The sequence below is a fragment of the Microcaecilia unicolor genome, chromosome 2 (genome assembly GCF_901765095.1).
Source record: "Microcaecilia unicolor chromosome 2, aMicUni1.1, whole genome shotgun sequence".
NCBI lineage: Eukaryota > Metazoa > Chordata > Amphibia > Gymnophiona > Siphonopidae > Microcaecilia > Microcaecilia unicolor.
This window is the reverse complement of record NC_044032.1, coordinates 460,555,508-460,581,120: the sequence shown is the minus strand read 5'-3', so window position 1 is coordinate 460,581,120 and position 25,613 is coordinate 460,555,508. Positions and strand designations below refer to the sequence as shown.

Below are 25,613 nucleotides of genomic sequence, written 5' to 3'. Positions count from 1 at the left end.
CACTGCAACAGATGCTGACAATATTTGATCATATTGATTCCAATAACATAAGGATAATAAGAGGGGATCATATGGAAAGAAGTCATTATGGCCGATAGTAAAAAAAAAGGCAAATATTCACTGCAGTGTGGACTGACTAAGAAAGCCTTTGATAGCATCCTAGACTCCTGGATAATAGAATGTGACAAAACCACACTGCATTTGGTATGAGAGTGGGCAGTTTGTTATTCCTACTATTATCCGGAAAAGAATATTTCAGCAGTGCTCCCTGTCATCACTCTTGCTTTCTAGGGCACTTAATCCACTGACTACCGAGTGGAGGAGTAGCCTAGTGGTTAGTGCAGTGGACTTTGATCCTGGGAAACTGCTGTTTGTAGATGACTTGAAGCTGTATAGTTCCACTGGTCAATACTTAATGGAACTACTTAGTTCAGTGAAAAGCTTTTTCTATGACATTAGGATGACGTTTTGTCTGGACAATGTGTTAAGGCAACCTTCCTTAAAATAAAATTGATTGTGATATGAAAAAATTTGATCATGAAGGTGTATATTTCTATTAGAGGAATGAACAATAATCCAGCATACATTACCGAGAAGAAAAATCAACAAATAATATCACAGAGGATTAAAGCTGATATTGATTTGCCTGATGATCACTGGTGCTCAAATGGCACCTATTTGGATATCAGAGACATTTCATCTTTTCATAAGCATCAGATCAAGTATTTTTCTTTCCTCATAGGGTTCATCACCATTGTCTGAACAGAGGTCCTTTTTAAAAAAAAAATATTTATAACATTTTAAATTTTACATTCAAAGTATAAAACATGAATGAAGGCGATGTTAATATAAAAGAAAAGAAATAATCTAAGAAAATGACCAAAGTCAAATCTAAGACACAGTATTTAGGGACCGATATTCAGACTGCAGGAGTTACCCCAGCTAACTCCTGCAGTCCGCGGTGATGCCAGATACTCAATGCCGGGCTATTTCCGGTGACTGGCATTGAATATACGTTTTATTTTTATCCTGCTTCAACATAACCGGCTAAGTAGATATTCAGACTTAGCCGTTTATCTTGAAACTGGCCAAAGATATCCCCACGTTTTCAAGTGGCCATACCTGGCTGCTAAACTCAGGCTGAAAATCAGTGGATAGCCAGTTATATCGGCCAATATAACTGGTTATCCACTAGCCGCTAACCAGTAATATTCAGCTGGGGAATAGCCAGCTATCCCCCGCTGAATATTGCCCGATAGCCGGTTATGGAGCATTTAACCGGCCAGGGGCTGATCCTGGCCGGTTAAATGCTTTTGAATGGGGGAGGGGGAGGGGTTAGAGACCAAGAAAAAAAAAAACCACGGCAGGCAATGTAACTAAAAAGAAGGATTGCAGAGATACATCAGTAACTGGTTAAGGAACTCCTAGGATTAGCTAACAATATTTGGAGATTTTCTTGACACAATAAGCTTTCATAAAAACATAGAAAAATGTAAGCAGATAAAGACCATATGGCCTATCCAATCTGCAAATCCATGCCATCTACTCTCCCTGTCACTCCCTTAGAGAGCCTATGTACTTGTCCCAATCTTTCTTGAATTCACCACTTCCACAGGGAGGCCGTTCCATGAATTCACTAGCCTCAATTAGGGTAGGTGCTCACTGGGTTCCTCTTCCCCCTTTGTTCCCTTACCCCTTTCCCTCTTCACTTTTCCCTGCCCCCTCAAAATCAGTGCTGGAGTCTTCATTCTTCCAAAAGGTGGGAATTTATTAACAATGGCCGCAGCACAGTTACAAAGCAATTTCTAACATTAACAGCTAACCATAACATTTAATACAATTACTGTAACATCAATATATCTAACCATAACATTTACACATGAATACCCTTAACTTACTAACACTTTGTGGCTGATTGTCTAGGGGAGGTAACCTAACTGGGCAGATCATACCCAAGTGTCTGCCCCGAAGGGGCTACTGCCACTCTGGGGCTCACCGATGATAGGGAGTTCACATAGTTACTACTGTTAAACTCGTTTACCTTTCCATTGTATCTCTTTGCCCTGGTGCCATATTAAGCTCACCCAGTTCCACCCTACGCTTACCAGAGCCCCTCCACCTGACCATCAAAATCGGGTGGGGGGCTCCTGGCGGCTTCCATTGCACGCCTCTGTTGTGCTTGGACAATTGGGCTCCCCTGTCTGTGGAAGACAGGTGACCACCCTCACATTGTCCTGCCAGCAAGTTCCCCCACTCTCGGGGGTGCAAAATAGTATTTCACGTGTATGCAATGGCCCCCTCGCAATCTCTGTATCCCTCGGCTACCTCCCTCTACCTGCCAAGGCCTACAACAGTGACACCTCACTTTCCACGGGTCCCCCACCAAAGATACCTCAGCTATGGGCATCTGTGATGAGCAATCTGTCAACAGCATCCTGGATGTCAGTATTGAATATGTCCAGACCTATGTCTGATAAGTGTACCCTGTCACGGCGAGAAGCCAGGGCATGTCTCCACTATCAATTCATGGGGAATGCTACTGCCCTGTATCGCATGCATAAACTTGACCATCTATTTATCTTCCTTCTTATCATTTCCACAGCCTGATGTGTTCTCTCCCCCCTCCATACCCGACGTGGAATGATGTAGGACCAGACCAGATGAGTTGTCGGACAAAACCTCGCATATGTCAAGGATGTCCCTCTGAATTTTTTGCCTGAGCTTGACACTATGGGTTGAGGTTAGATCGTTTCTCTTCAGGTGAGTAATTAAGGACCATGGGTGGGTGTGCATTTGCAATTGCTGAAGCAGAGCTGGCATTAGCTAGTCCCATCTCATTTCATGTTGTCCCAGCCAGATCACAGACACATTGACCGCAAAAAGACCAAGACTCATGCCAAGTGGGTGAGATGATGCCCTTCTATGCGCCCAGTGTATGAATGAGTTGCCGTATATCCAGACCGTGCGAGTACCTACAAGAAGAGCATATAATGAGATGAGCACACAGAGCAGTGGAAAAGCAACCAGAGAGCAATAAAAGAGCAAAACGAGTATTGAGCATATTTCAGGTCTTATGTAAATCTTATACCAGCTGGAATGCCATCTTCTAAATGCCTTGATCTGTTCCCCTGAGAGGCCTAGCTGACTCTCTGTCGTGACTGCACCTATACTAAAGGAATGTGTGCCAAAAGCCTGGCCCTGTAGCACTTAGCTGTTAAGAGTGAGTCTGAGGACTTGTGCAAATTGGAAGTGTGTAAGAGGGCAGGAGCTTTCGTGGGTCAGGATCCAAGGGGCACTGCCCCAGCGGATAGCCAAGTAGTTGACTAGGTTCTGTACTGTACATGTTGGACAACCCTGAAGCCTACCCAGTGTGATATGGCGACCCCTGGCTCTCTGATTGGTTTTGGACCTAGATATGAAGACTAGCAGTCCCGTGGGTGAGGTCTGCACAGAAGTGGGGGGAACCAACTCACTCAAGTGAAGGGCCACAGAAAAGGCCAAGGAAAATGCGCATTTGAACACAGTGGTCTCAAAGTGGTCATAGCAAAGAAAGGCAAAGGATGCCAAAATCTGAGTCAGCAACTGATGAGTTATCGGGCACCGACTATCCTGCATGAGCAGCTGCTCCATGGCCCACCCTTTCATAAACTGCTTTATTGCAAAGAGACCCATGGGGTTCCCCTCACCACCAGCCTTTAAGAGGAAGGTGATTCCTGCTAACTGTGAACACATCATTGTGCAAGTGCCACTAATTGTTTAGCACTCATTATAAAACCAAACAGGGTCTCCATTGTAAACCATACAGTTTGCTGTAGGTTGAGGTCCTTACAGTAGTCAAGGAACCTCTGAAACGCTCCAACATACCTTTTCCTGGTTGCTTGAGACAATGACGCGAGGATCAAATCCCAGACTTCAGGAGGCCAAATCTCAAAATAGCAGGCGGCACCGGAGTCCTATCTTGATGGGCTGCAGGTGTGAGTGCCTGAAATTCTGCAAACTTGAAGCGAGAAAGACAGTTGGCAATCGCGTTGTGGATATCAGGGATATGAGCCACTCTGAAGGTAATGTAAAAGTGAATGCATATCAGAACTATCTCCCTGAATAGTGTGATAACATGGGAGGGGTCTTGGCAGACAAATGGTTTATTATGTCCACTACAGCCATGTTGTCCGAATGGAATACAGTGTGTCTGTCTTTGAGCATTGCACCTTTTCCTTACTTCTTCTTTGGTGGAGAGGGACCATATCTGCTCTTCTCCAGTTCTCCAGGACAAGTCCCAACTAAAGAAGCGCTGAAAAGATTAGCCAGCCGAGCTGCTAGAACTTCCATAAGTTCCTTCAGTACCCTCCCTTGGATGTATGCCATCCAACCCCATCTTTAGTTTAGCCAGCTCCTCACAAACACAGTCCTCTAAAAATCGTTCAGGGACTACCATGCCTCCATTCCTATTTGTGTTTGTCTTCTGTGGTCCTGCTACCGGCCCTTCAGCTGTGAACACACAACAGAAATATTTGTTAAGCAATTCCGCCTCATCTTTATCAACTTCTATATATTCCTCCCCTTCACCATTGAGTCTCACTATGCCACTTTTGCATTTCCTCCTATCACTAATGTAACCTGGTTCTCACCCTTGTGCCAGCTCCGGTCCTGGGCCACAAAACAGAGTTCAGTTAAGTTTTACATTTGGGTCAATCTTCCCTCACTCATCAGTTCCAGCACACATGCAGTCGAGCTTCGGAGTGGGTCAGTGGTCGGGAATAGTGATCTGGGGGTTTGGGAAGCCAAATTCTTTCACCAGTTCTGGGTTCCACTCAGCTTTTCAGTCCAGGAACCACATGGCACTGCAAAGATTTAATATGGAACTCAACTTTCATTTGACAAACTGCTGCAACAAGCAGGCTTTAACTTTAACCTCCTTTCCAATACAGTCATTTGGTGAACTCCAAAGCAAAACTCCTTATATGGTACTTAGCCCCACCCAGTACATCTCAAAATGCTCTGGGCCGGGGCTGGATGCCGTCACTTTGTGCAGGGAAGGCCCCGAGGCAGGGGGATGGGAGGTGTTGCTCCCACCCTCCTGCCTCCATCTTTTCCAAGTACAGGAAGGGAGAGGGAGTCAGTTCACGTTGTTTTTGGGTAGGTCAGGAGGGGGCATGGGGTACCTAGATCACCAGGGCCATAGTTGCCTTGGGGGGGGGGGGGGGTTGGGAGGAGGCACGGGGTCACTAGACCACCAGGGCCATTGTTGCCTTTGGGTATGTCGGGACAGGGTATAAGGAGAGCTCCAGGGTCCACTGGACTACCAGGGAATATTGGAAAAATATTCGGGGGGGGGGGGGGTCACCCATGGGGGATGAGAGGTCAGTCGCCGGTTTGGGGGGGGGGAGAGATCGGGAAGTGAGAGGTAGAGAGCACAAGAAGGCAAGCCTTTGCAGCTGCCTGCCTCTGTTTCCGTCCTCTCTGACAGCTCCAGAGCAGCCATAAAGTTTGCTGGTTAGAGCTAGGTGCTCTGGACCTGTGCATCCCTTGTGACCGCTCATTAAAATACTAATAAGCTCACTGTAATACATTTGAATGGGGTTCTTGGTGGCTCCTAATGGCACACATTAGAGTCATGGAAAACCCCTTTTGCATTACTGGCTAAATAATGTTTGCTTTAGACTGGCTATAACCAGTCTAAAGCAAACACTCTCAGCACGATAACCTTGTGCATCTGCTGCTCAAATAGAAGAGGAAATGAATACCAGTATAGCATCTCACTTTAAGCAATCAGAGACACAAACTCATTGCTATGGTTACATAGGTCAAATGAGTCATGGGCCAGCTTGCATGACCCATTGCTTACTCTGATTTGACTACACAACACCCAAACACCATCTACCTTTGCCTCTGTATCGTTCCATGGTGCGACCACATCTTGAGTATTGTGTGCAATTCTGGTCAAAGTATCTCAAAAAAGATATAGCAGAATTAGAACTTCTCTCATATGAGGAAAGGCTAAAAAGATTAGGGCTCATTAGTTTGGAAAAGAGACAGATGAGGGGAGATAAGATTGAGGTCTACAAATTCCTGAGTGGTATAGAACGAATAGATGTAAATCGATTTTTCACTCTTTCCAAAAGTAGAAAGACTAGGGGACACTCAAGAAAGTTACATGGAAATGCTTTTAAAACAAATAGGAGGAAACATTTTTTCATTCAACGAATAGTTAAGCTCTGGAACTCTGCCAGAGGATGTAGTAACAGCGGTTGGCGTATCTGGGTTTCAAAAAGGATTGGACAAGTTCCTGGAGGAAAAGTTCATAGTCTGCTATTGAGACAGACATGGGGAAGCGACTGCTTGCCCTGGGACTGGTAGCATGGAATGTTGCCACGATTTGGATTTCTGTCAGGTACTTGTGACGTGGTTTGGCCACTGTTGGAAACAGGATACTGGGCTACATGGACCGTTAGTCTGACCCAGTATGGCTACTCTTATGTTCTTATGTAAGGCTTAACTCTGACATTAATAACCTCTCAGAAATCCATGTGACAGTTTCCCACTGAAACAACAAAGGATACAAACGTGACAAATAGAAGGACTTTCAAAAGTATTGGGGGGGGGGGGGGGACAGTTTCAGTCATTGCATAATGACAATACTCATTGATGTGCATGTGCGCTGATTCCTAGAGGAAGTCACAGACTGGGGTTCCTGGCCAAGGACCATTACCACAATCACTGGTTTGATTTGGGTTCGGGTGGGAGGATGTAGGAAAACAAAGGAGGAAGAACAACAGGTGAACTGAGCTGAAAGCTTAGAAAAGGAGAAGAGAAAACTGGCAAGCCAAATAAATAAATAAATAAAATAATAATAATTAAAAAAAAAACTCCAGCAGAAATCCCCAGTTTGCATTATAAGAAAGTCTGTCTGCAAGTAAATGAGCAACACAGAGAACAGAACATAAACACAGGTGAAAAAAAAATGAAAAGAAAGTACACTGGGAACCAGAAATGTCCACTATAAAAAGCCACTCAAGTCACACTTGTGGAAAGAAAAAGAAACAAGTAGAAATAGAGACATCTGTGGTTGGGAAATAAGTCCTCCACTTTCCCTTCTACAGCACTGCCCATCTAAAAGGATGGATACAATACTGCAAAATGAAAAGAAAAAAAAAGTAAAGTAGGAAATTTCTAGCTCACCCAACTCCCATCCCGTAATCAATAGCAGCCCTGGCAAATTGCCTTGCTATGATATTCTGTCAAAGTAGGTACATTTACCACAGGATATTACATCTCTATAAAGTCTCTGTGATCAGTGGCAGCCCTACCATTAGGTCAACTGAGGCGGGGGCCTCAGGCAGCACTCTCCTCTTCCCTCCACAACCCTCTTCCCCACGTTTACCTTATTTTTTTATTTTCCAAAAGATGGCAGTGGCAGCGATTCCCTCAGGCTGCCCTGCCACTGCCACCTTCTCCCTACTGTGGCCCGCCTCTTGATGTAACTTCTTGATGTAGCTTTCAGGGGCAGGACGCAGTACAGCGAAGAGGCCAGTGCCAAAGGCACCGCTGAACAGCAGCCTATGGAAATCACTGCCTCTGTCGCCTTTTGGAAAAGAAAAAAATAAGGTAAACATGGGGAAGAGGGTTGAGGAACAAAAGGGAGGAGATGCCAGACCAGGAGTGGGCAGGGGCGGGGGCATCTCATCCCTGCTTCGGGCAGCAGATTGCCTTGCGCTGCCCCTGTCTGTGACTATTATCTACTGACTGAGAGAAAGGTGCTCCACAGAGCTGCAGTTCTATTCAATTAAAGAGTGTCTATCTTACATGTCCATTTTGTGGTTGAAACTTCCAGAGGGGTAGCTATCTTAGTGGCTTACAGTTAAGATATGTTATTTTGCCATTAACTCATGCTATTTTAGCACAGATCCCATTTTATGCAATGAGATCTAGTTACTAATAACTGAGGTTAACAGTAAAATAACACATCTTTAATGGTAGCCCACACTGATAGCTTACCCTCTTAGTTTGTAGCAGCTAAAAGAGGCCATGGGACCTTATAGACTGATTTTTTGAGGCATGAAGAATTATCTAGTACATAAGTCCATTTCACCAAATGGTCAGGTTCTCTTGCTGAATTTGGGAACTGCTGATTTATGAAAAAATGATCAAGGAAGGAACTGATGTGGGCAGAAGTTATCTCATTATGTGATGTTAAGCCAATTCTTAATATTCTGTTAGTGTTTTTGCTGCATATGGAACAATTCTGTGTATTGTATAATTTTCCATCTGGAATTCTTACAATATTTTTTGACCATCTAACACTAGATGGTGCTATGACATCAAACCTCAATAAATACAGGTACAGTGGATACTGCTCCATGTGAGGCCCATAAGCATGTATTCCATGATTGTCTACTTGGAGGGGCTAGTAAAGAAATAAAAAATACATAGTGCATATATTTTAGACTAATTTATCCCACCTATTTATCCTAACTGACTCTGCACCACCCATCTTGTCCCCATCTATATATCTGCACTTGGCCCCTCAGCTACATGGTAAGCTGTATTGTAGAAAAGCATTAGCATCATATCTATGCTATTTGAATGATCTAATGCATGCTTATTAGGTGTTTCATTAGTATTATGCTGACATGATATTATAACTCTATTTGAATTTCAGTGCTGTTAAATGTGTATTTATGACATTTGTATCCTGCATTAGACCGAGTAGAACTCAGGTTCAATGTGGCTTACATAACAATTAGAAAAGCATGAACAGAAAGTAATATACATCATATAATGTTAGTTGGTAAAACTTGAGTTAGGAACAGATAAATACCTAGGGCATCTTTTACTAAACCACGCTAGCAATTCCCAGTGCGGCAATGCCGACAAAGCCCATTCACTGGTTTGGTAAAAGAGGACCTTAGTGATTTAAGCTAGGTAATTAAATTATGAGGAAAACGATAAGGGCTAGGATTAGGTGGGATAGACAGGAGTAGTGGGAGTTAGGATGAGGTAAAAATTAATGCCATGAGTTTATTTGAAAGCAGTGCTTATTTCTTTAAAGGCTAGACTGAAGTAGTGAGTTTTCATTAGATTTCAAATATCAAATAATCATCAGTGCATTTGATGGTTTTAGGTAAGAAGCTCCAAGTTTTAGTGTCTTGATATGAAAAGTTAGCAGTATGGATTGTTTTGTAGGTTACTTTCTTATAATTCGAGAAATGTAGGAAAAGATATTCTCTAGCTGATTTAGATACATTATGTGAGGGTAATTCAATGAGATTGTTCATGTATATTGGGGCCAAACCATACAAAATTTTGTGAATGAAGGTACACAGCTTGAATGATATTTTTTTTATTGGCAGACAATGCAAATCATACAGAAGGGCTATGGTAGTCTGAATATGAGATGTGCGGCGGTGTTTTGAGTGGTTTGTAGTTTTTTGAGGAGATCCCCTTTAAGTCCTGTGTAAACAGAGTTGTAGTAATCACATTTTGTTAGGATTTGGGATTGAACTAGGGTACAGAAGACTGATTTTGCAAAGAATGGTCTTAGTCTTAATTTCCATAATGAATTGAAGACACTTTGAAAATGTAACCTAGAATGAGTCAATTGTGACTCCTAAGATTTTCATAGTTGAGTCAAGGGGATAAGTGATGTTCTCAATGGTAAATGATTTAAGATTTATAGTGTGATGAGGATTAGTAACTATTAAGAATTTAGTTTTAATCTGAAATTGGATGCCCAAGATTCCATTAGAGAGATACCTAATCTGATAATATGAATAATTTCATTTATTTCTTTAGTGAATGGAATATAGATGGTAACATTGTCTGTATAACTGAATGTTGGGAGACTATTTTTCTCCAGTAAATTGCCTAATGGAATCAACATGATGTTAAATAGGATAGGGGACAATGGAGAGCCCTGGGGCATTCCACAAACAGGGGATGAAGTTGTACCTGATTGTTTCACTTTGTATGCTCTAGACTGTAGGAAGGTCCACAGATTATGTAATGGTCAAGGATGTTTAGAAGGATATTATCATCAACAGTGTCAAAGGCACTAGACATATCAAACTGGAGTATTAATATTTTATTACCAAAGGAAAGTTCTTGTCTAAATTTAGCTAGGAGGGTGGTGAGAACAGTTTCAGTACTGTGAGAAGATCTAAAACTGGATTGTGAGCTATATAAAATGGAGTGAAGTTGGATATAGTCCATTAGTTGATACGTGACTAACCCCTCCATTACCTTTACCAATAATGGGATTGAAACCAATGGTCTGTAGTTAGAGACTACGCTTACAGTAGGCTGGTTTGGGTATTCTTCGGTTTGGGGTCAAAATAATGTTGCCATTTTGAGAGGGGAATAGGCCCTGAGATAGCATAAAAGTTATGTTTGAGTTTAAATAGCTTATGAGTAAATTAGGGGCTGATTTGAGAAGGTAGCTAGGGCAGCTATCAAGTAGGCATTGTGATTTAGCGTATTTGTGAAGAGTGCATTTGACTTGATCAGTTGTAAGTGGGTGAAAGACTGACCAGATTCTGTATGCTTGGGAGCATAGTGGTAAAGGCTCATATAGATTAAGAAAATGATCTATTGATGTTAGGGAGTTATTTAGTTCTTGTCTGATTTTAGTTATTTTCTGCTCAAAATATGATGCCAATTGATAAGCTGTTGGAGTGGGTTTGTTCGTAGTAGTTACAGGTTGAGTTTTCAATAGCTAATTTACGAGTATGTAAAATTTTCATGGATTAACTGGTTTTTTCACCTATAAATTTTGAATAGTAAATGGTTTTTGCTTTGATAATCATGCTCTTATATGATTTTAGGAGGTTTTTTTCCAATTAGTCTATTGTTCATTGGATTTGTTTTTGATCCAGATTCTTTCTTGTCTTCTACATTTACATTTCATTAGTAGGAGGTCTTCATTAAACCATGGAGATAACTTCTTTTTTGGTTGGGATTTGTTTGTAATTGATGCAAGTTAGTCTAGAACAGTTTTGGAAGTGTCATTCCATTGTTGGATGAAATTAGTAGATGGATTAGAGGAAATTGTTAATTTGACCAAAATTTTGAGTGGTCAATTTTACCTCTGGTTTTGAAGGTATGTGATGTGCTAGTAGACTTAGAAGAATGGGTGGATTCTTTCCAGTTTAGCTTGAAAGAAAGGTTGCTATGATCTGACCAATATATCGGGGCTATTGTGGTTCAGATATGTGAAAGTTAATAAGGTCTGTAAATTTGTTTGCTAATAAATGTAGCTGATGTCCTTTGAAGTGGGAGGACATTCCATTGAAGAGTTAGAATTGCCAGATATTAAAGAAATCAAGGAATTGTTTAGTATGTAGATTAGTAGCATTTTCAAGATGTAAGTTGATATCTCCAATCATAATGATATTGTCATTATTGACACATATGTTGGATATAAATTCAGTAAGTTCGGCCTCAGCCAGGTTCCAGCTATTGGGAAGTACATAAGTACATAAGTAGTGCCATACTGGGAAAGACCAAAGGTCCATCTAGCCCAGCATCCTGTCACCGACAGTGGCCAATCCAGGTCAAGGGCACCTGGCACGCTCCCCAAACGTAAAAACATTCCAGACAAGTTATACCTAAAAATGCGGAATTTTTCCAAGTCCATTTAATAGCGGTCTATGGACTTGTCCTTTAGGAATCTATCTAACCCCTTTTTAAACTCCGTCAAGCTAACCGCCCGTACCACGTTCTCCGGCAACGAATTCCAGAGTCTAATTACACGTTGGGTGAAGAAAAATTTTCTCCGATTCGTTTTAAATTTACCACACTGTAGCTTCAACTCATGCCCTCTAGTCCTAGTATTTTTGGATAGCGTGAACAGTCGCTTCACATCCACCCGATCCATTCCACTCATTATTTTATACACTTCTATCATATCTCCCCTCAGCCGTCTCTTCTCCAAGCTGAAAAGCCCTAGCCTTCTCAGCCTCTCTTCATAGGAAAGTCGTCCCATCCCCACTATCATTTTCGTCGCCCTTCGCTGTACCTTTTCCAATTCTACTATATCTTTTTTGAGATACGGAGACCAGTACTGAACACAATACTCCAGGTGCGGTCGCACCATGGAGCGATACAACGGCATTATAACATCCGCACACCTGGACTCCATACCCTTCCTAATAACACCCAACATTCTATTCGCTTTCCTAGCCGCAGCAGCACACTGAGCAGAAGGTTTCAGCGTATCATCGACGACGACACCCAGATCCCTTTCTTGATCCGTAACTCCTAACGCGGAACCTTGCAAGACGTAGCTATAATTCGGGTTCCTCTTACCCACATGATCACTTAGTAGTAGGAGGCAGATAGATTTGGATAGGGAATCATCTTTTATAGAGCAGGCAACAATTTCTAGGGTAGGGGATTGAAATTCATTAATAGTTTTTTATCTGGAGGAATGTTTATAAATAATAGCTAAGCCACCTCCTCTCTTTTTGGCTCTGGGCAAATGAAGAATGGCGTATCCAGGTGGACACATGCCTAGGACCGCTGGATCATCTTTTGCATGTAGCCAAGTTTCAGAGATAAGGGCTAGACCGAATTGAGCTTTGGTTATCCAATCTTTACTGATTTTGGTTTGTTGACAACCGAGTGAGCACTGGTATAACTTATGGGTAGGGGCAGGTAGGAATGCTTATCAGTAATTGACAATGGGATTTTAGTGAGTATGTGTTTGTTATATGAGGTTTTTGAAAGTTTTTTGTTGTGATACTTAGTGGGAAGTGTGATGTTTGGAGCATTATGAACCAGGTATAAGGATTATTTTGGTATCTGGTGGGTAACCCATATGGATAGTGTCTAGGGGTATATACCACAAGGATATTATAGATGAACTCAAAAGCATTGGTGAAATGACTTGTGTGTCTTGATAGAAAGAGTATGTAAAGTAACCAGTATAACAAGATTTTTAGCAAGCTTATTATACAGCACTGAGAAAAGTGATTTTATTATTTATTTTTTTGGTAACTATGCATAATGTAATGTGAGGTAAAGATGGTGAAGAAACAATGTTAATTCCTAGTGATGTTAGAAGGTATCTATCATGAGTGAATTCTTTCAAAAAGGAAGTAAATAAATCCTAATAAATAGATAATAATTAAAATAAATTCTTGCAAACCAAAACAGACAAGGGATGGTAAGAAATAATGTCTGTGTCAGACTACAGCGTTAAAATGACCCGAATTAGAGTGAAGAGTCAAATAATAAAAACATAAAGGGGTATGAGATAAAATAAATATACATAAAGTTAACAAATAGTAAACTCACTGACATCTGTGCAAGTCCAAGTAGCAGGAAATGATGCACTTTGATATTCTGCTGTTGTTCACTGTCAGTTCTTAGGTCAGTGGAATGCATTGGTCAAGTTACTCTCGAACTTGCTCACGAAGGGTACTGACTAACAAACCTGGTTCAGAGTCCTTCCGAAGATGCTGCTGAAGTCGCACACGAAGGGGCGCAAGCCTCAGCAGTTGTAGGCAGATTCAAAGTGGAGCGGGAGGTGATATCAACCGTTCGGCACACCTTCTGATTCGTTTGTTGCAATGCAATGGTAAAGGAAAGTATAGCCACCTAGATGGACTGGAGCTCTAAACTGCAGATACTAATGATGTTTAGAGGGGGTAGAGTGGATGTCGATGCTTCAGAAGTTGTATTCAAGTTCAAAGAGGATAGGAGACCTTATTAGGTACTAGAATGTGGGATTTTCTTCTGAGGGCTCACACTTTGGTAAGAAAGTGATGCACGGATGCACAAAGGGATGTACCCCTTTGGCACAGCCCTTCAGTGTGACGCCTGAGGTGCAATACCTCAGAAGCAGGCTGCCTATTGTGGGAGGTGCTTGCTGGCATCACCAATCATCTGCCTGGTTTAAAATTATGTTTGAAAGATGGTAGATGATGGCTGAGGAAAGCCTTCACCAAGAGCAGGCTTTAATGAAGGTTGGAACTCAGCAGCTCTAATAAGAGAGTAGGCTACTAAAAAAATGGGAGCCCAGCAGCTCTAATAAATATGTAGGCTGCTGTAAAAGTGGGAGCTCAGAAGTTCTGATGGTTAATAAATCCCAATAAATAAATAAAATACATAAATAAATAAATATATACACTTTTGACTAACTTTTGAGATCTAATATTCTCTTCCTCAGATTATAAACAAAGGGGTCCTTTTATTAAAGGGTGTTAAACCCTAATACACAATTAACGTGCGAGAAAACGCTTACCGTAAAACAAGTTACAGCATTTTGCAGTAACTTCCCCTTTTCCATGCACTAACCACGTGTTATTTTATAAAAAAATATTTTTGTGAGGGAGCGTATCACAGGCAGGGAATGAGCGTGGAAATCATAGACAACTGCTTAATAGGAGGTGGTAAGTGCTTCTGCATTAATTTTTTGCAAGTCATGCACCCTAATGAAAAAATCAGTGCGGGACCTGATTATTATTATGTATTAAAAGAGCTCTAAATACTGCCTGGTTAAATCTGAGCTTATAGGAGGAGATTCTATATAAGGTGCCTAAAATATTGGCGTGGAAATCAATACCGACTAAGCATATTCTATAAGTGGTGCCTAGATTTAGGTGCAGTATATAGAATATGCTTATTTGATATCTCAGTGTCTAAAACTATTTACACCAACAAAAATGTGGCGTAAATCCCAGCACGTAAATTTACGTGCACTGGGCCATATTCTGTAACTACGCATGTAAATTTCAGAATGTCCACGAAATACCCATTTCCCCACTCATAACCACGCATGTTAGAAATTAGGTGCACTGTGTTATAGAATATGCTTAGTGAGTTGTGCGCATAAATTCTAATTATTGCCAATTAGTGCTCATTATTGCTTGTTAAGTGCTGTTATCAATGCTAATTAGTTTGTTAAGCCAATTAAGTTGTGCGCATTGTTATCGAATACGCTTGGATTTCAGTGCGGATCTCTAGGCGCGCTATAGAGAATCTGGAAGAGAGTGTGGGAAACTTCCACATTAAAACCCCATTAAATTCAGATTTTAGCACATTTTAGTAAAAGGCTCCAAAATGAACAGGTCAGAGCAAAACATGACATTGCTTAAACATAAAAGTGGTGATATGAATTAAAAGCAAGTTGGCTTAGGGTTGGGTGGCGTGGGGTAGGGGGTGGGGGAGATGGTTGACGTGTTAGCTGAATGATTAAGTGACAGAAGAGCAAGCTTATGTCTGTAGTTAACTTACATGAAAAGTCTCTTGAATCGTTTTATTTTTGTGTCGTAGTGTTCTGACTTCAAATGGCAATTTTTAGTCTGCCCATATTAGTGCAAAAGTTGGGGGAGGGAGGGAGGGAGGGAGTTGCTTTTCACTGATAAATTTTGCACCAATTGTGAAAATTCCTGTACATATTTTCACTTTGAAAACTGACAGAGGATAACATACACTTGCACTTCCTTTTTCTAAGGGCACTTTCTCTGATCAAAACATTGCAAGTAGTTTGGATAATTCGGTGCATGTGCTGTAAGTAAGTGATCTCACAGATACACAAAACAGTGTGATACTACCTGGACCAAGCTGTGATAGACCTAGTTCTTATAAGAACAAAACTGAGTGTCTCACAGGTAAATCGTATTCTTGTTTCTAGCAGATATAGGTTAGCCAGACCAACCTCCCAGGGAAGGACTAATTCAAATGGCAGGGGAGAATCATACTTCTGAACTGAAGGATAATTACCTACAAATTTTCCTGACTTTAGGTTTCCTTTATTCAAGGTAGTTCAATTTAAAAATGTTTTGGAAGCTGTACAAATTTGGAATAATTTACTGATGGTTATAAAACAGAGGGTCATAGGTGGATTGAGGGTGGTCCCACAATTTATGCGTGTTATAGAATAAAGGGAATACCTGCCTAATTTAGGCATGGGGATTTACACTAGGGTTTTGCTGGTGTAAATGGTTGCGCCTAAAAGTAGCTGTGGTTCTCAGCGATAAGTACTATTCTATAAATGGCGCCTGACTTTGAGCGCTTTTTATAGAATAGCACTGAGTGTTATTTTTTTAATGCCATTTATTGAAATAGTTCACTTTGAGGGGCATAATCGAACGGGGCGCCCAAGTTTTCATGAGGGCATCTTCGCAGGACGGCCCCGTAAAGGGGCGTGGCAACCCGTATTATCGAAACAAGATGGGCGCCCATCTTTCATTTCAATAATACGGTCGGGGACGCCCAAATCAAGAAATTTAGGTCAACCTTAGAGATGGTCGTCCTTGGGTCGTTTTTGAGATGGTTGCCCCCGGTTTTCGGTGATAATGGAAACCGAGGACACCCATCTAAAAAGCTACCAAATCCAGACCATTTGGTCATGGGAGGAGTTAGCATTCATAGTGAACTGGTCCCCCTCAAATGCCAGGACACCAACCGGGCACCCTAGGGGGCACTGCAGTGGACGTCATAAATTGCTCCCAGGTGCATAGTTCCCTTACCTTGGGTGCTGAGTCCCCCAAAACCCACTCCCCACAACTGTACAAGACTACCATGGCCCTTAGGGATGAAGGGGGGCACCTACATGTGGGTACAGTGGGTTTGTGGTGGGTTTTGGAGGGCTCACATTTACCACAAGTGTAACAGGTGGGGGGGGATGGGCCTGGGTCCGCCTGCCTGAAGTGCACTGCACCCACTACAACTGCTCCAGGTACCTGCATACTGCTGCGATGGACCTGAGTATGGCATTTGAGGCTGGCATAGAGGCTGGCGAAAAAGTATTTGTAAACTTTTTTTTATGGTGGGAGGGGGTTAGTGACCACTGGGGGAGTAAGGGGAGGAGATCCCCGATTCCCTCCGGTAGTCATCTGGTCTGTTCGGCACCTTTTTGATGCTTGGTCGTGAAAAAAAAATGGACCAAGTAAAGACGCTCAAGTGTTCGTCAGGGACGCCCTTCTTTTTGCCGAGGACGCCCATCTCCTAAGCACGCCTCAGTCCCGCCTTTGCTACACTGCCAACATGCCCCCGTGAACTTTGGTAGTCCCCGCGACGGAAAGCAGTTGAGGGCACCCAAAATCGGCTTTCGATTATGCCGATTTAGCCGACCTTGCGAGAAGGACACTCATCTCCCGATTTGTGTCGGAAGATGGGCGCCCTTCTCTTTCGAAAATTCATCTGTGTTCATTCATTGTGAGCCATTTGGACTATTATTATTATTATTATTATATAATATATATTTTGTTATTTTTTGGGGGGGGAAAGGGGGGTCTTTTACTAAGCTGCGGTAGTGTTTTTAGCTCATGGTAGAAATCAGATGGTGGTAAATACCGAGATGCGCATTATATTCCTATGAGCGTCTCAGTGTTTATCACCAGCTGATTTCTACCGCGAGCGAAAAACGTTACTGTGGCTTAGTATAAGGAGCCCTTTATGAGCTGCTTTGGACCTCAGTGGGATGCTCGGGATAGTTGGACAAGAGGGGTGCACACGCCCCCCAATATTCAAAGCTATTTAACCAGCCGGACATGGCCACTGACTGGTTAAATAGCATATTGGTGCATAACCACAGATATTCAGTGGGAGATGACCGATTATCTCCCGCTAAATATCCACGGTTAGGGCTAGATTCTAGGTATGGTGCTGTAAAAAATTGGCACTGAAAAAAATATGCCTATGTGTATTCTATAAACTACACCTAACACTGTTTATAGAATACGCCTAGGGCCCATCTGCGTGATTAAATCTAGTCATAGGAATTTAAACAAAGGGAGAAAACAAAGCAGGTGGGGAGAGAAGGTAGGAGAGATTTTGAAAAGAAGAAAACAATAGAGTGTTATAATAGAGGCAGGTAAGAGAAAGGGTGAGGCAACAAGAGACAGAGAAGAGAGAACAATGAAAGTGAGAGAAAGAAAAGGGAATAGATCAAAAAACAGAGAAAGAACTGGAACAGAGGAAAAAAAATTTGGACACACAAAGCTTTGCCAAGTATATTTTGTTTTTAAAGAACAACATTTGTCATGAACATTGAACAAGTATTTCAGATGCAAATCTAAACATGTACCTTAGAATTTAGAAAACTAAGCCACAGAATTTTCTAGTTTGTGCCACAGAAGCCACCTGACATATAACAGGTTATTTGTACAGCACAGTTTGTGCCATGGAGGGTAATTCTGTAAAGTCATGCCTAAGTAACAGACATTTCTTGTGGCTTTTTTACAAAGTCAAGTACATGCCCACTTGACTTTATGAAATACTAGCATAGGCATGTAAGAACATGCGTACATATAGGCAGTGGCAGTTACATCACCCTGAGGGCTGGGGTAAACATTAGCATATGCTTACTGTAAATACGCACATAAATTAAGGAATGTTATAATCTATGCTCTATCCAAACTCTGCACCTGTGCATGCCCACAGTGAAAATATGTGCCATGAAACTTACGCATCCATTTTCATGCTTGTTGGGATTTAACAAATAGCCACTTATAAAAAGATGCAATTATGCACATTCTTAGTAATTAAACTAGTGGTTCCTTATAAAACTACCACCATAGTGGCCACAAACATAACTGTAAAACTATTTATATAGATTATTCTTCACAAACAAATATAATTCAGTGTATTCCAACATGACCTCGAATTCCTCATTTCGGGCATCTGCACTTTGTTTACTGGTGTTGGAATAACTTCAAAGGATGGAGCTAAGAACCGAGTTAAAAGGTCATATTGCTCAGGCTGGAACTCTGTTTGACACTGGCACTGGGACAATTTCTTGGCTATTAAAGAACTGAAACACGCTGCAAGTTCAGACGAAATTTAAGAGCATCATAAAGGAGATAAACTTTGTTATAAAAAGCAGAGACAAATAGATAATGGAGATATCATCGAACTGAACAAGCTTCTACACTATCTTACATATGATATCAATCAGTCAGTTTTTTAAAGAGCTTATTCCATAATTGTTTACTTGTGCCATGTGCATAGGAAAAACATTTATGAAATGTGGCTGTAGTCCACTAAAAAGTATTTTAAACTTGTGGGAATATGAACTAGTAATTGATGTTACTGGCTCACCTGAGGCTTTGTAGAGCTCTTTAAGTGTCCCCTGAGGCTGCTCAATCTGATGAACAGTTAGATCCACAGTACCCCCTCCACAGTCAGCTACTATGTACCGATCACCTTCAAAGAAAACATGGAGAAGGGATTTCGATCAAAGATGAGTAGACATTTTGTAATTGAGTAGCAGGGAACGGTGTCGTTAGTGCCGAGTGGTGTATGTACATCATCAATCTGAAAAACGAATGTGTGCCTTGTCAGCCTTGACAGCTTCAAGGAGAGAAGGATGAACATAAAGGGCAAAGAACCGCACAAGAAAGACAAGGAGTTGGCCACAGACAATGTTGAAGAACCACAGATGTCCACTGGAGAATCACGTCAAGAAATGTATTGAAACAAGCTGAACATACTGTGTTGAGCCATTTAATAAATTTCTCCAGTGGATGTCTGTGGTTCGTTGACATTGTCCTTGTCTTTTTTGTGCAGGTTTTGACAACTATACAAAATGAAAGAACTACCAGCTCGTCAAACCTATCTATCATCTATCATAGTTTTGCTTCTTTTTTGTGCCCCTCTTTATGCTTTGCTTTATTTTTGTAGTCATTTGACTGGTTTTGTGTCTGAACTTTCAATAGGACCCATAGCTGGTACATTTCCTCAGAAATTCTGCCTTGTTCCTTGGACTTTGAGAACAAAGTTACTGTACCTCATGAATCGGAGGATTAGGTTATCCTATGCTAAGACCCAGAAATAAGTCCATTCAACTCCCAACTGTGCTTTATTTAGATAGGAAGCAATTTATAAGTTGTTTTTCACAGGAGCAATGAGTGGTACAAACAGTTCTTGTATTGATTGGCCTTATTGGTTATATACATACAATTTTGAATGCTCTGCATATTTCTCCCTACATATGTGGATCATAACATGCTGTTACTTAGATTTCAAGAGATGAGCTTTGATAGAACTGAATACCTATAGTTCCACTTCTACTTGGAGGAATGAATATTCGTATCCAGTAGAATAATGAGACCTCAGAGTTGTACCATCAGAATTGCACCCTGGTGTTCCCCAGGGCTCTGTCCTTGGCATGATTCTCTTTAACCTATTCTCAGCACCCCTAGTAATGTTGATACAGTCCCTTGATTTCACATCCTTTTATGCCAGTGATGTCCAGCTCTTGGTGGCCTTGGATTCCAATGATTCAGTTAGGATGCAGAATATTATAAATAACCTGAAGCCAATAACACGTAGTTAAATGATCATAAGCTTAAATTTAATGGGGTTGATATTCAGACAGCGGCGCTCAGTGTTTTGCTGACCTTTAGCAGCATTAGTCCCAGAAATTTAATGCCGGGCCGTGTCCAGGCTCTGGCACTGAATTTCTGAGTTTATGGAGCGGGCTAAACTATAGCTGGTTAAGTGCAATATTCAGCAATTAGGGGCCCTTTTCCTAAAGGGTTGCCGTGCGGCAACCAGGAACTACCACTGACCCAACATGGCCTCTGGCAGTAGTTCCACCTCAAGCGCAAGCCATTTTCGGCACAATAAAAAATATTTTTGTAATTTTTACCACAGTGCTAACCTGGTGGTAATCCGCTGCCCAGTTACTACTGGAGCCCTTACCACACCTCAGTGGGTGGCGGTAAGTGCTCCTCGCCACATGGCCACGTGGTAAGACTACTTTTTCTGCAAGGCCATTTTTTGAAGGGGCTTTTTACCAACTGTGGGGAAAAGGGCCCTGATATGCAGGAAAAACAGTCCCTGCTGCTACCACAGGGCCCTTTTTAACCACAGCTTCGTAAAAGGACCCCTTAACTGGCTATGGCGTACTGAATAAAGATAGGACTAACTTTTATGTGGTCCAATTTATGCAGTGACCTTGGCTTGTTAAGTGCCGAATACGGTATTTAATCAGCCAAGTGCTGATTCTGCGCCCGGAACACTCCCAAAATAGCTGGTTTTGAGTTAGGCACTAACAGGACATTTTCAGCAGCACTAACAGTTAAGTGCTGCTGAAAATGAGTGGTTAGCCCTAAACAAGAGATTTAACTAGCCAGGAGCCATTTCTGCCCAGTTAAATCACTTTGAATATCAACCCCAATGCTTATAAAACTGAAGAAAGTCTTCAGTAATGAGAGACCCTACATCTGTATGTGTTTATTTTATGTATTTATGTGGATTTAACTACCACCAATAGTAGCTCAAAATGAGTTATAGTCAGGTATACTAACAGGCTCCTTTTCAAAAGAGAAGGGCGCCCATCTTTCGACACAAATCGGCATCCTTCTCACAGTGGCTACTATAGTGACTCTATAAACTACGTCTAAAGTTAGGTATAGTTTACAGAGAATGCCTATGTGCCATTCTTGTGACTAAAATTTAGGTGCATCCATTTAGGCCACCTAAAACCAGGCCTAAATACCTGCGCCTCAGTTAAGCGCAGATCGGGTGTATTCCATAATAATGTGCATAGTTTTTTTGAAATGTCCACAACCTGCCCATTCAATGCCCATGGCCATGCCCACTTTTCAACTGCGCGTGTTACAGTTTACACGCATCACGTTGTAGAATACGCCTAGAAAGTTGTGCACACAAATTCTAATTAAAGCCAATTGGTGCCACTAATTGGTTGTTAAGTACCAATGATGTGTGCTGATTGGTTGTTAATCAGTTGTATGTGCAATTTGGCCATGCGAAGTGACAGTAAAGTAAAGAGATTTTACCCATGTTGGACACAAACTCAAAAAACTCAATAGAGGCTTCACATAAGATACAAACTCTACTAGACCCAAAGACTGAGCCTTAGAAACACAGTTCTATAACTGGGAACCACCATTCAGGTACCCAAATTAAGCGAATAATGCACTGATTCTACAATGAAACAATGTAAGAGATTTATGTTTATTTTATATAATTCCTATATTTTTGAAGTAAATTAATAATACCTGTTTGGGGGGGGGGGGGGAGAGAGGAGAGTAGGTGAGTACAGTAGGACGCCGATTATCCAAAGTCCAATTACCTGGCTGTCCAATTATCTGGACTGCTTCTGTTTTTAATTTTTATTGTGATCTCTGTATTATAGTTATCATATTATGCCTAACATACAATAAAAAAAAACTTATAACATCACAAAAGTTTGGAATTTTTTCCAATTTATTATTGAAAACAAAAAATAATGCTCAACACGTAATGCTCAAAGTCTGTGCTCTTTTCAAAAAGGAATGTCCAATCATCCAGATTTTCCATTATCTGGACCTGCTCTCTGAAGAGGTTAGTCTGGATAATCGGTGTCCTACTGTACTGAAAGGAAAGGGGGAAGAAGGCTGATATTAATATCTTAAAGTAAAACAAAGCAACATATAGGCAAATATTCTGTTTTCTGCAATAAACATTAATGTCTTTGCTCGTTGGATTTATCGTAACAATTTATCCAGCCGCAGACTTCACTGAACTGGTTTTGTATTCTCCAAGCACAGAGAAGTAAACGTTGGCTGATACAAGAAATTATTTTCCAAACTTTCTTTTATAATAATTTGAGCCACTTTGTTTCTGTTAACAGATAAACAAATTTGCCTTTTTCTAACCCAAAGTTTGCGTGTATCCATTTCCTTACCTGCCTGCATTTCCGACCAGAGCTCTCCCATCCCGGACTCGACCAGAAATGTTCTGCTATGCCGGGACCGCCGCAGCTGCTCTCTCGCTGAAGAAGGAAGAAAAAAGGTGTTTATGGAACCAGTAACTTTTCCAAGGACTAGTACTGTAAGTATATACCATTTTTCACTTCCCTACTGAACAGTGGTGCTTGAGGTACATGTGTGCCTGCAATCTGAAATTGCCCATAATGAGGATTGTGTTGTCATCCAGTAAAACCAATTTCCTCCAAAGAAAGAGCAAAAAACTAGCAGCAGATTTGTTGACTCTACACATTCCACTTGACAAAAGGCTACCAACAATGGTTCCAGAATGTCCGGACAGGCTGCTCCAAGTCCTGTTTTTTACCATATTGCCTGCATGTAGTCTTGTTTTTATGAATAAAGACAAGAGGCACACCAAACCACAGGCGACAGGGTAAAAGCAGAACTGGATAAACCTGTTGTGAGAATACGGAGTCAGTTTGCACATCTACATTGGAGGTATGCATGTAGACCAGGGGTTCTCAACCAAGTGCTGGGGATGCACCTAGCCAGTCTAGATTTCAAGGCATTTAAAATGAATATGCATGAGATAGATTTGCGTACACTGCCTCCATTGAATGCAAATCTACCTCATGCATATTCATTGTAGATCTCCTGAAAACCCAGTTGGCTGGGTGTGCCCAGAGGACCGGGCTGAGAGCCACTGGAGTAGACAGCTATAGGGACCACAGCTGATAGAATGAGCTTTCCTTCTCTCTTCACCCCTGTGAATGGCATCATCTATTAACTCAATCAACAAACCTTTCCTTCAGCCACAATTATTCAACTGTCCGTATTTCAGTCAACAATTATTCAGCTGAAGTAGCTACAGGAAGATTCATCATGCTTGGACTGAACCAGAATCAGTGCAAACTCTTAGGGGGAAGTTAGCAATATGGGCTCCCATTGAGATGGGATATTTTACTGTTAACCTGTTATTAGTGACTAGCCAGCTCATTTTCGAAAGAGACCGCCAGCCATCTTCCGACACAAATCGGAAGATGACCGGCAATCTCCTGAAACCGGCGAAATCGGTATAATCAAAAGCCGATTTTGGCCAGCTTCAACTGCTTTCCGTCGCAGAGCCGGCGAAATTTCAAGGGGGCGTGTCGGTAGGGTAGTGAAGGCGGGATGGGGCAGGATGGGGGCTTGCTCACGAGATGGCCGGCTTCGCCTGATAATGGAAAAAAAAAGCCAAGCTTGACGAGCATTTCGCCAGCTTTACTTGGTCCCTTTTTTTTCACGACCAAACTTCAAAAAGGAGCCCCAACTAAACAAATGATCACCGGACGGAATCGGGGATGACCTCCCCTTACTCCCCCAGTGGTCACCAATCCCCTCCCACCCAAAAAAAAAAAATCCAAGTGCTCATCAGGGACATCCTGTGCACTTTATTGGACAGTCATCTCTGGATTACAAGACCAGTGCTCTAACCTCTTGGCCACAGCTCCACTTACTTGGATGTTCCTCCCTTTTGATTATGCCCCTTCTGGTCTCTCTCAGCCAATCACAGACAGGGGTCTCTCTCAGCCAATCACAGCGCATTTAGCCGTCTGTGATTGACTGAGAGAGACCTGAAGGGGCATAATCAAAAGGGAGGGACATCCAAGTGAGTGGAGCTGTGGCCAAGTGGTTAGAGCACTGGTCTTGTTGTAATCCAGAGGTGGCCAGTTCAAATCCCACTGGTACTACTGAAAAAGCCATCCCTGATGAGCACTTGGATTTTTTTTCCACTTTTTTTGAAGCCGTCCATCTGTAAACCCGGCGATCTCAACATTTGACCTAAATGTTGAGATTTAGCTGGCCCCAACTGTATTATCGAAAGAAAAGATGGCCGGCCATCTTTTTCGATAATACGGTTGGCATCACCCCTTTGCGGAGCCGGCCCCGAAGATGGCCGGTCATTAGATGGCCGGTGCCGTTCGATTATGCCCCTCTAGGTCTCATTGTAGAAAATGAGACCTGTGCTAAAATAGCACAAGTTAGTGGTAAAATAACCCGTCTTAACAGATGCCCCTGTTGATAGCTTCCCTCCTTAGTTTCAACTATCTACAGCAAGTTCATGATTTGCTTTTTCTGTAATGAAACAGTTGGAAATTAATCTAATCTAATCTACTACTACTACTACTACTATTTAGCATTTCTACAGCGCTACAAATCGTACGCAGCGCTTCACAAACATAGAAGAAAGACAGTCCCTGCTCAAAGAGCTTACAATCTAATAGACAAAAATAAAGCAAGCAAATCAATTAATGTGGGGGAGTGGTTACAAGTCAAAAGCAATGTTAAAGAGGCGGGCTTTCAATCTAGATTTAAAGATGGTCAAGGATGGGGCAGTAATATTCCAGTAAGATGTGTAAATAAAAAACTTAAAGCAAGACGGTCAATATATTGTATATGGATTTTCAGAAGGCACTTGGCTTTCTATACTGCCTATTCCCAATGAAATTGGACCCAAGGCAGTTTACAGTAAGTCTTAATAAGACAACTGGATTAAACCTGATATAAAAATTGCTGAAATAAACAGCTTTTTAACAACTTACGAAATGAACAATATAAACTAGTTATCTTTAAAGAAGTTGGTAGTGTTCCCCAAACAGCTTTATAGGACAATGAATTTGCTAACATTTTCTTCACATGAATGGCTTTAAAAGAAGGAGAAATCAAGTTGCAACTTTTCTTTATCCGTTTTGTTTTACTACTGCTAGAAAAGCATATTAAGGAAAGAAATTCTTAAAGGATCATACTATTACGAATTTAAAAAATAAAACAGGGCTGTTTAAAGTCAATGCGTTCTTGCATTGGGAGCCAGTGAAGATATAAAAAAAGGGGTTATGTAATCAAACTTCTTTTTAAAAATTAGTGTTGCAGCTGTATTCTGAATAAATTCTAATTTTTTAGCACAGTATCAGA

The 25,613-nt window shown here is 41.5% G+C and overlaps 1 protein-coding gene across 1 annotated transcript in view; it reads right to left on the bottom strand.

Annotated features, from left to right (window-relative positions):
- Positions 1-25,613, bottom strand: part of HSPA12B (heat shock protein family A (Hsp70) member 12B) — a 230,372-nt gene that overhangs the window by 43,089 nt on the left and 161,670 nt on the right. Inside the window, exons 9-10 of the mRNA XM_030190980.1 lie at positions 22,640-22,726; positions 19,045-19,149 (exon numbers count right to left, since the gene is read on the bottom strand). Of these exons, the coding sequence (XP_030046840.1) occupies positions 19,045-19,149; positions 22,640-22,726 (192 nt within the window). The remainder of the gene's footprint in view (positions 1-19,044; positions 19,150-22,639; positions 22,727-25,613) is intronic.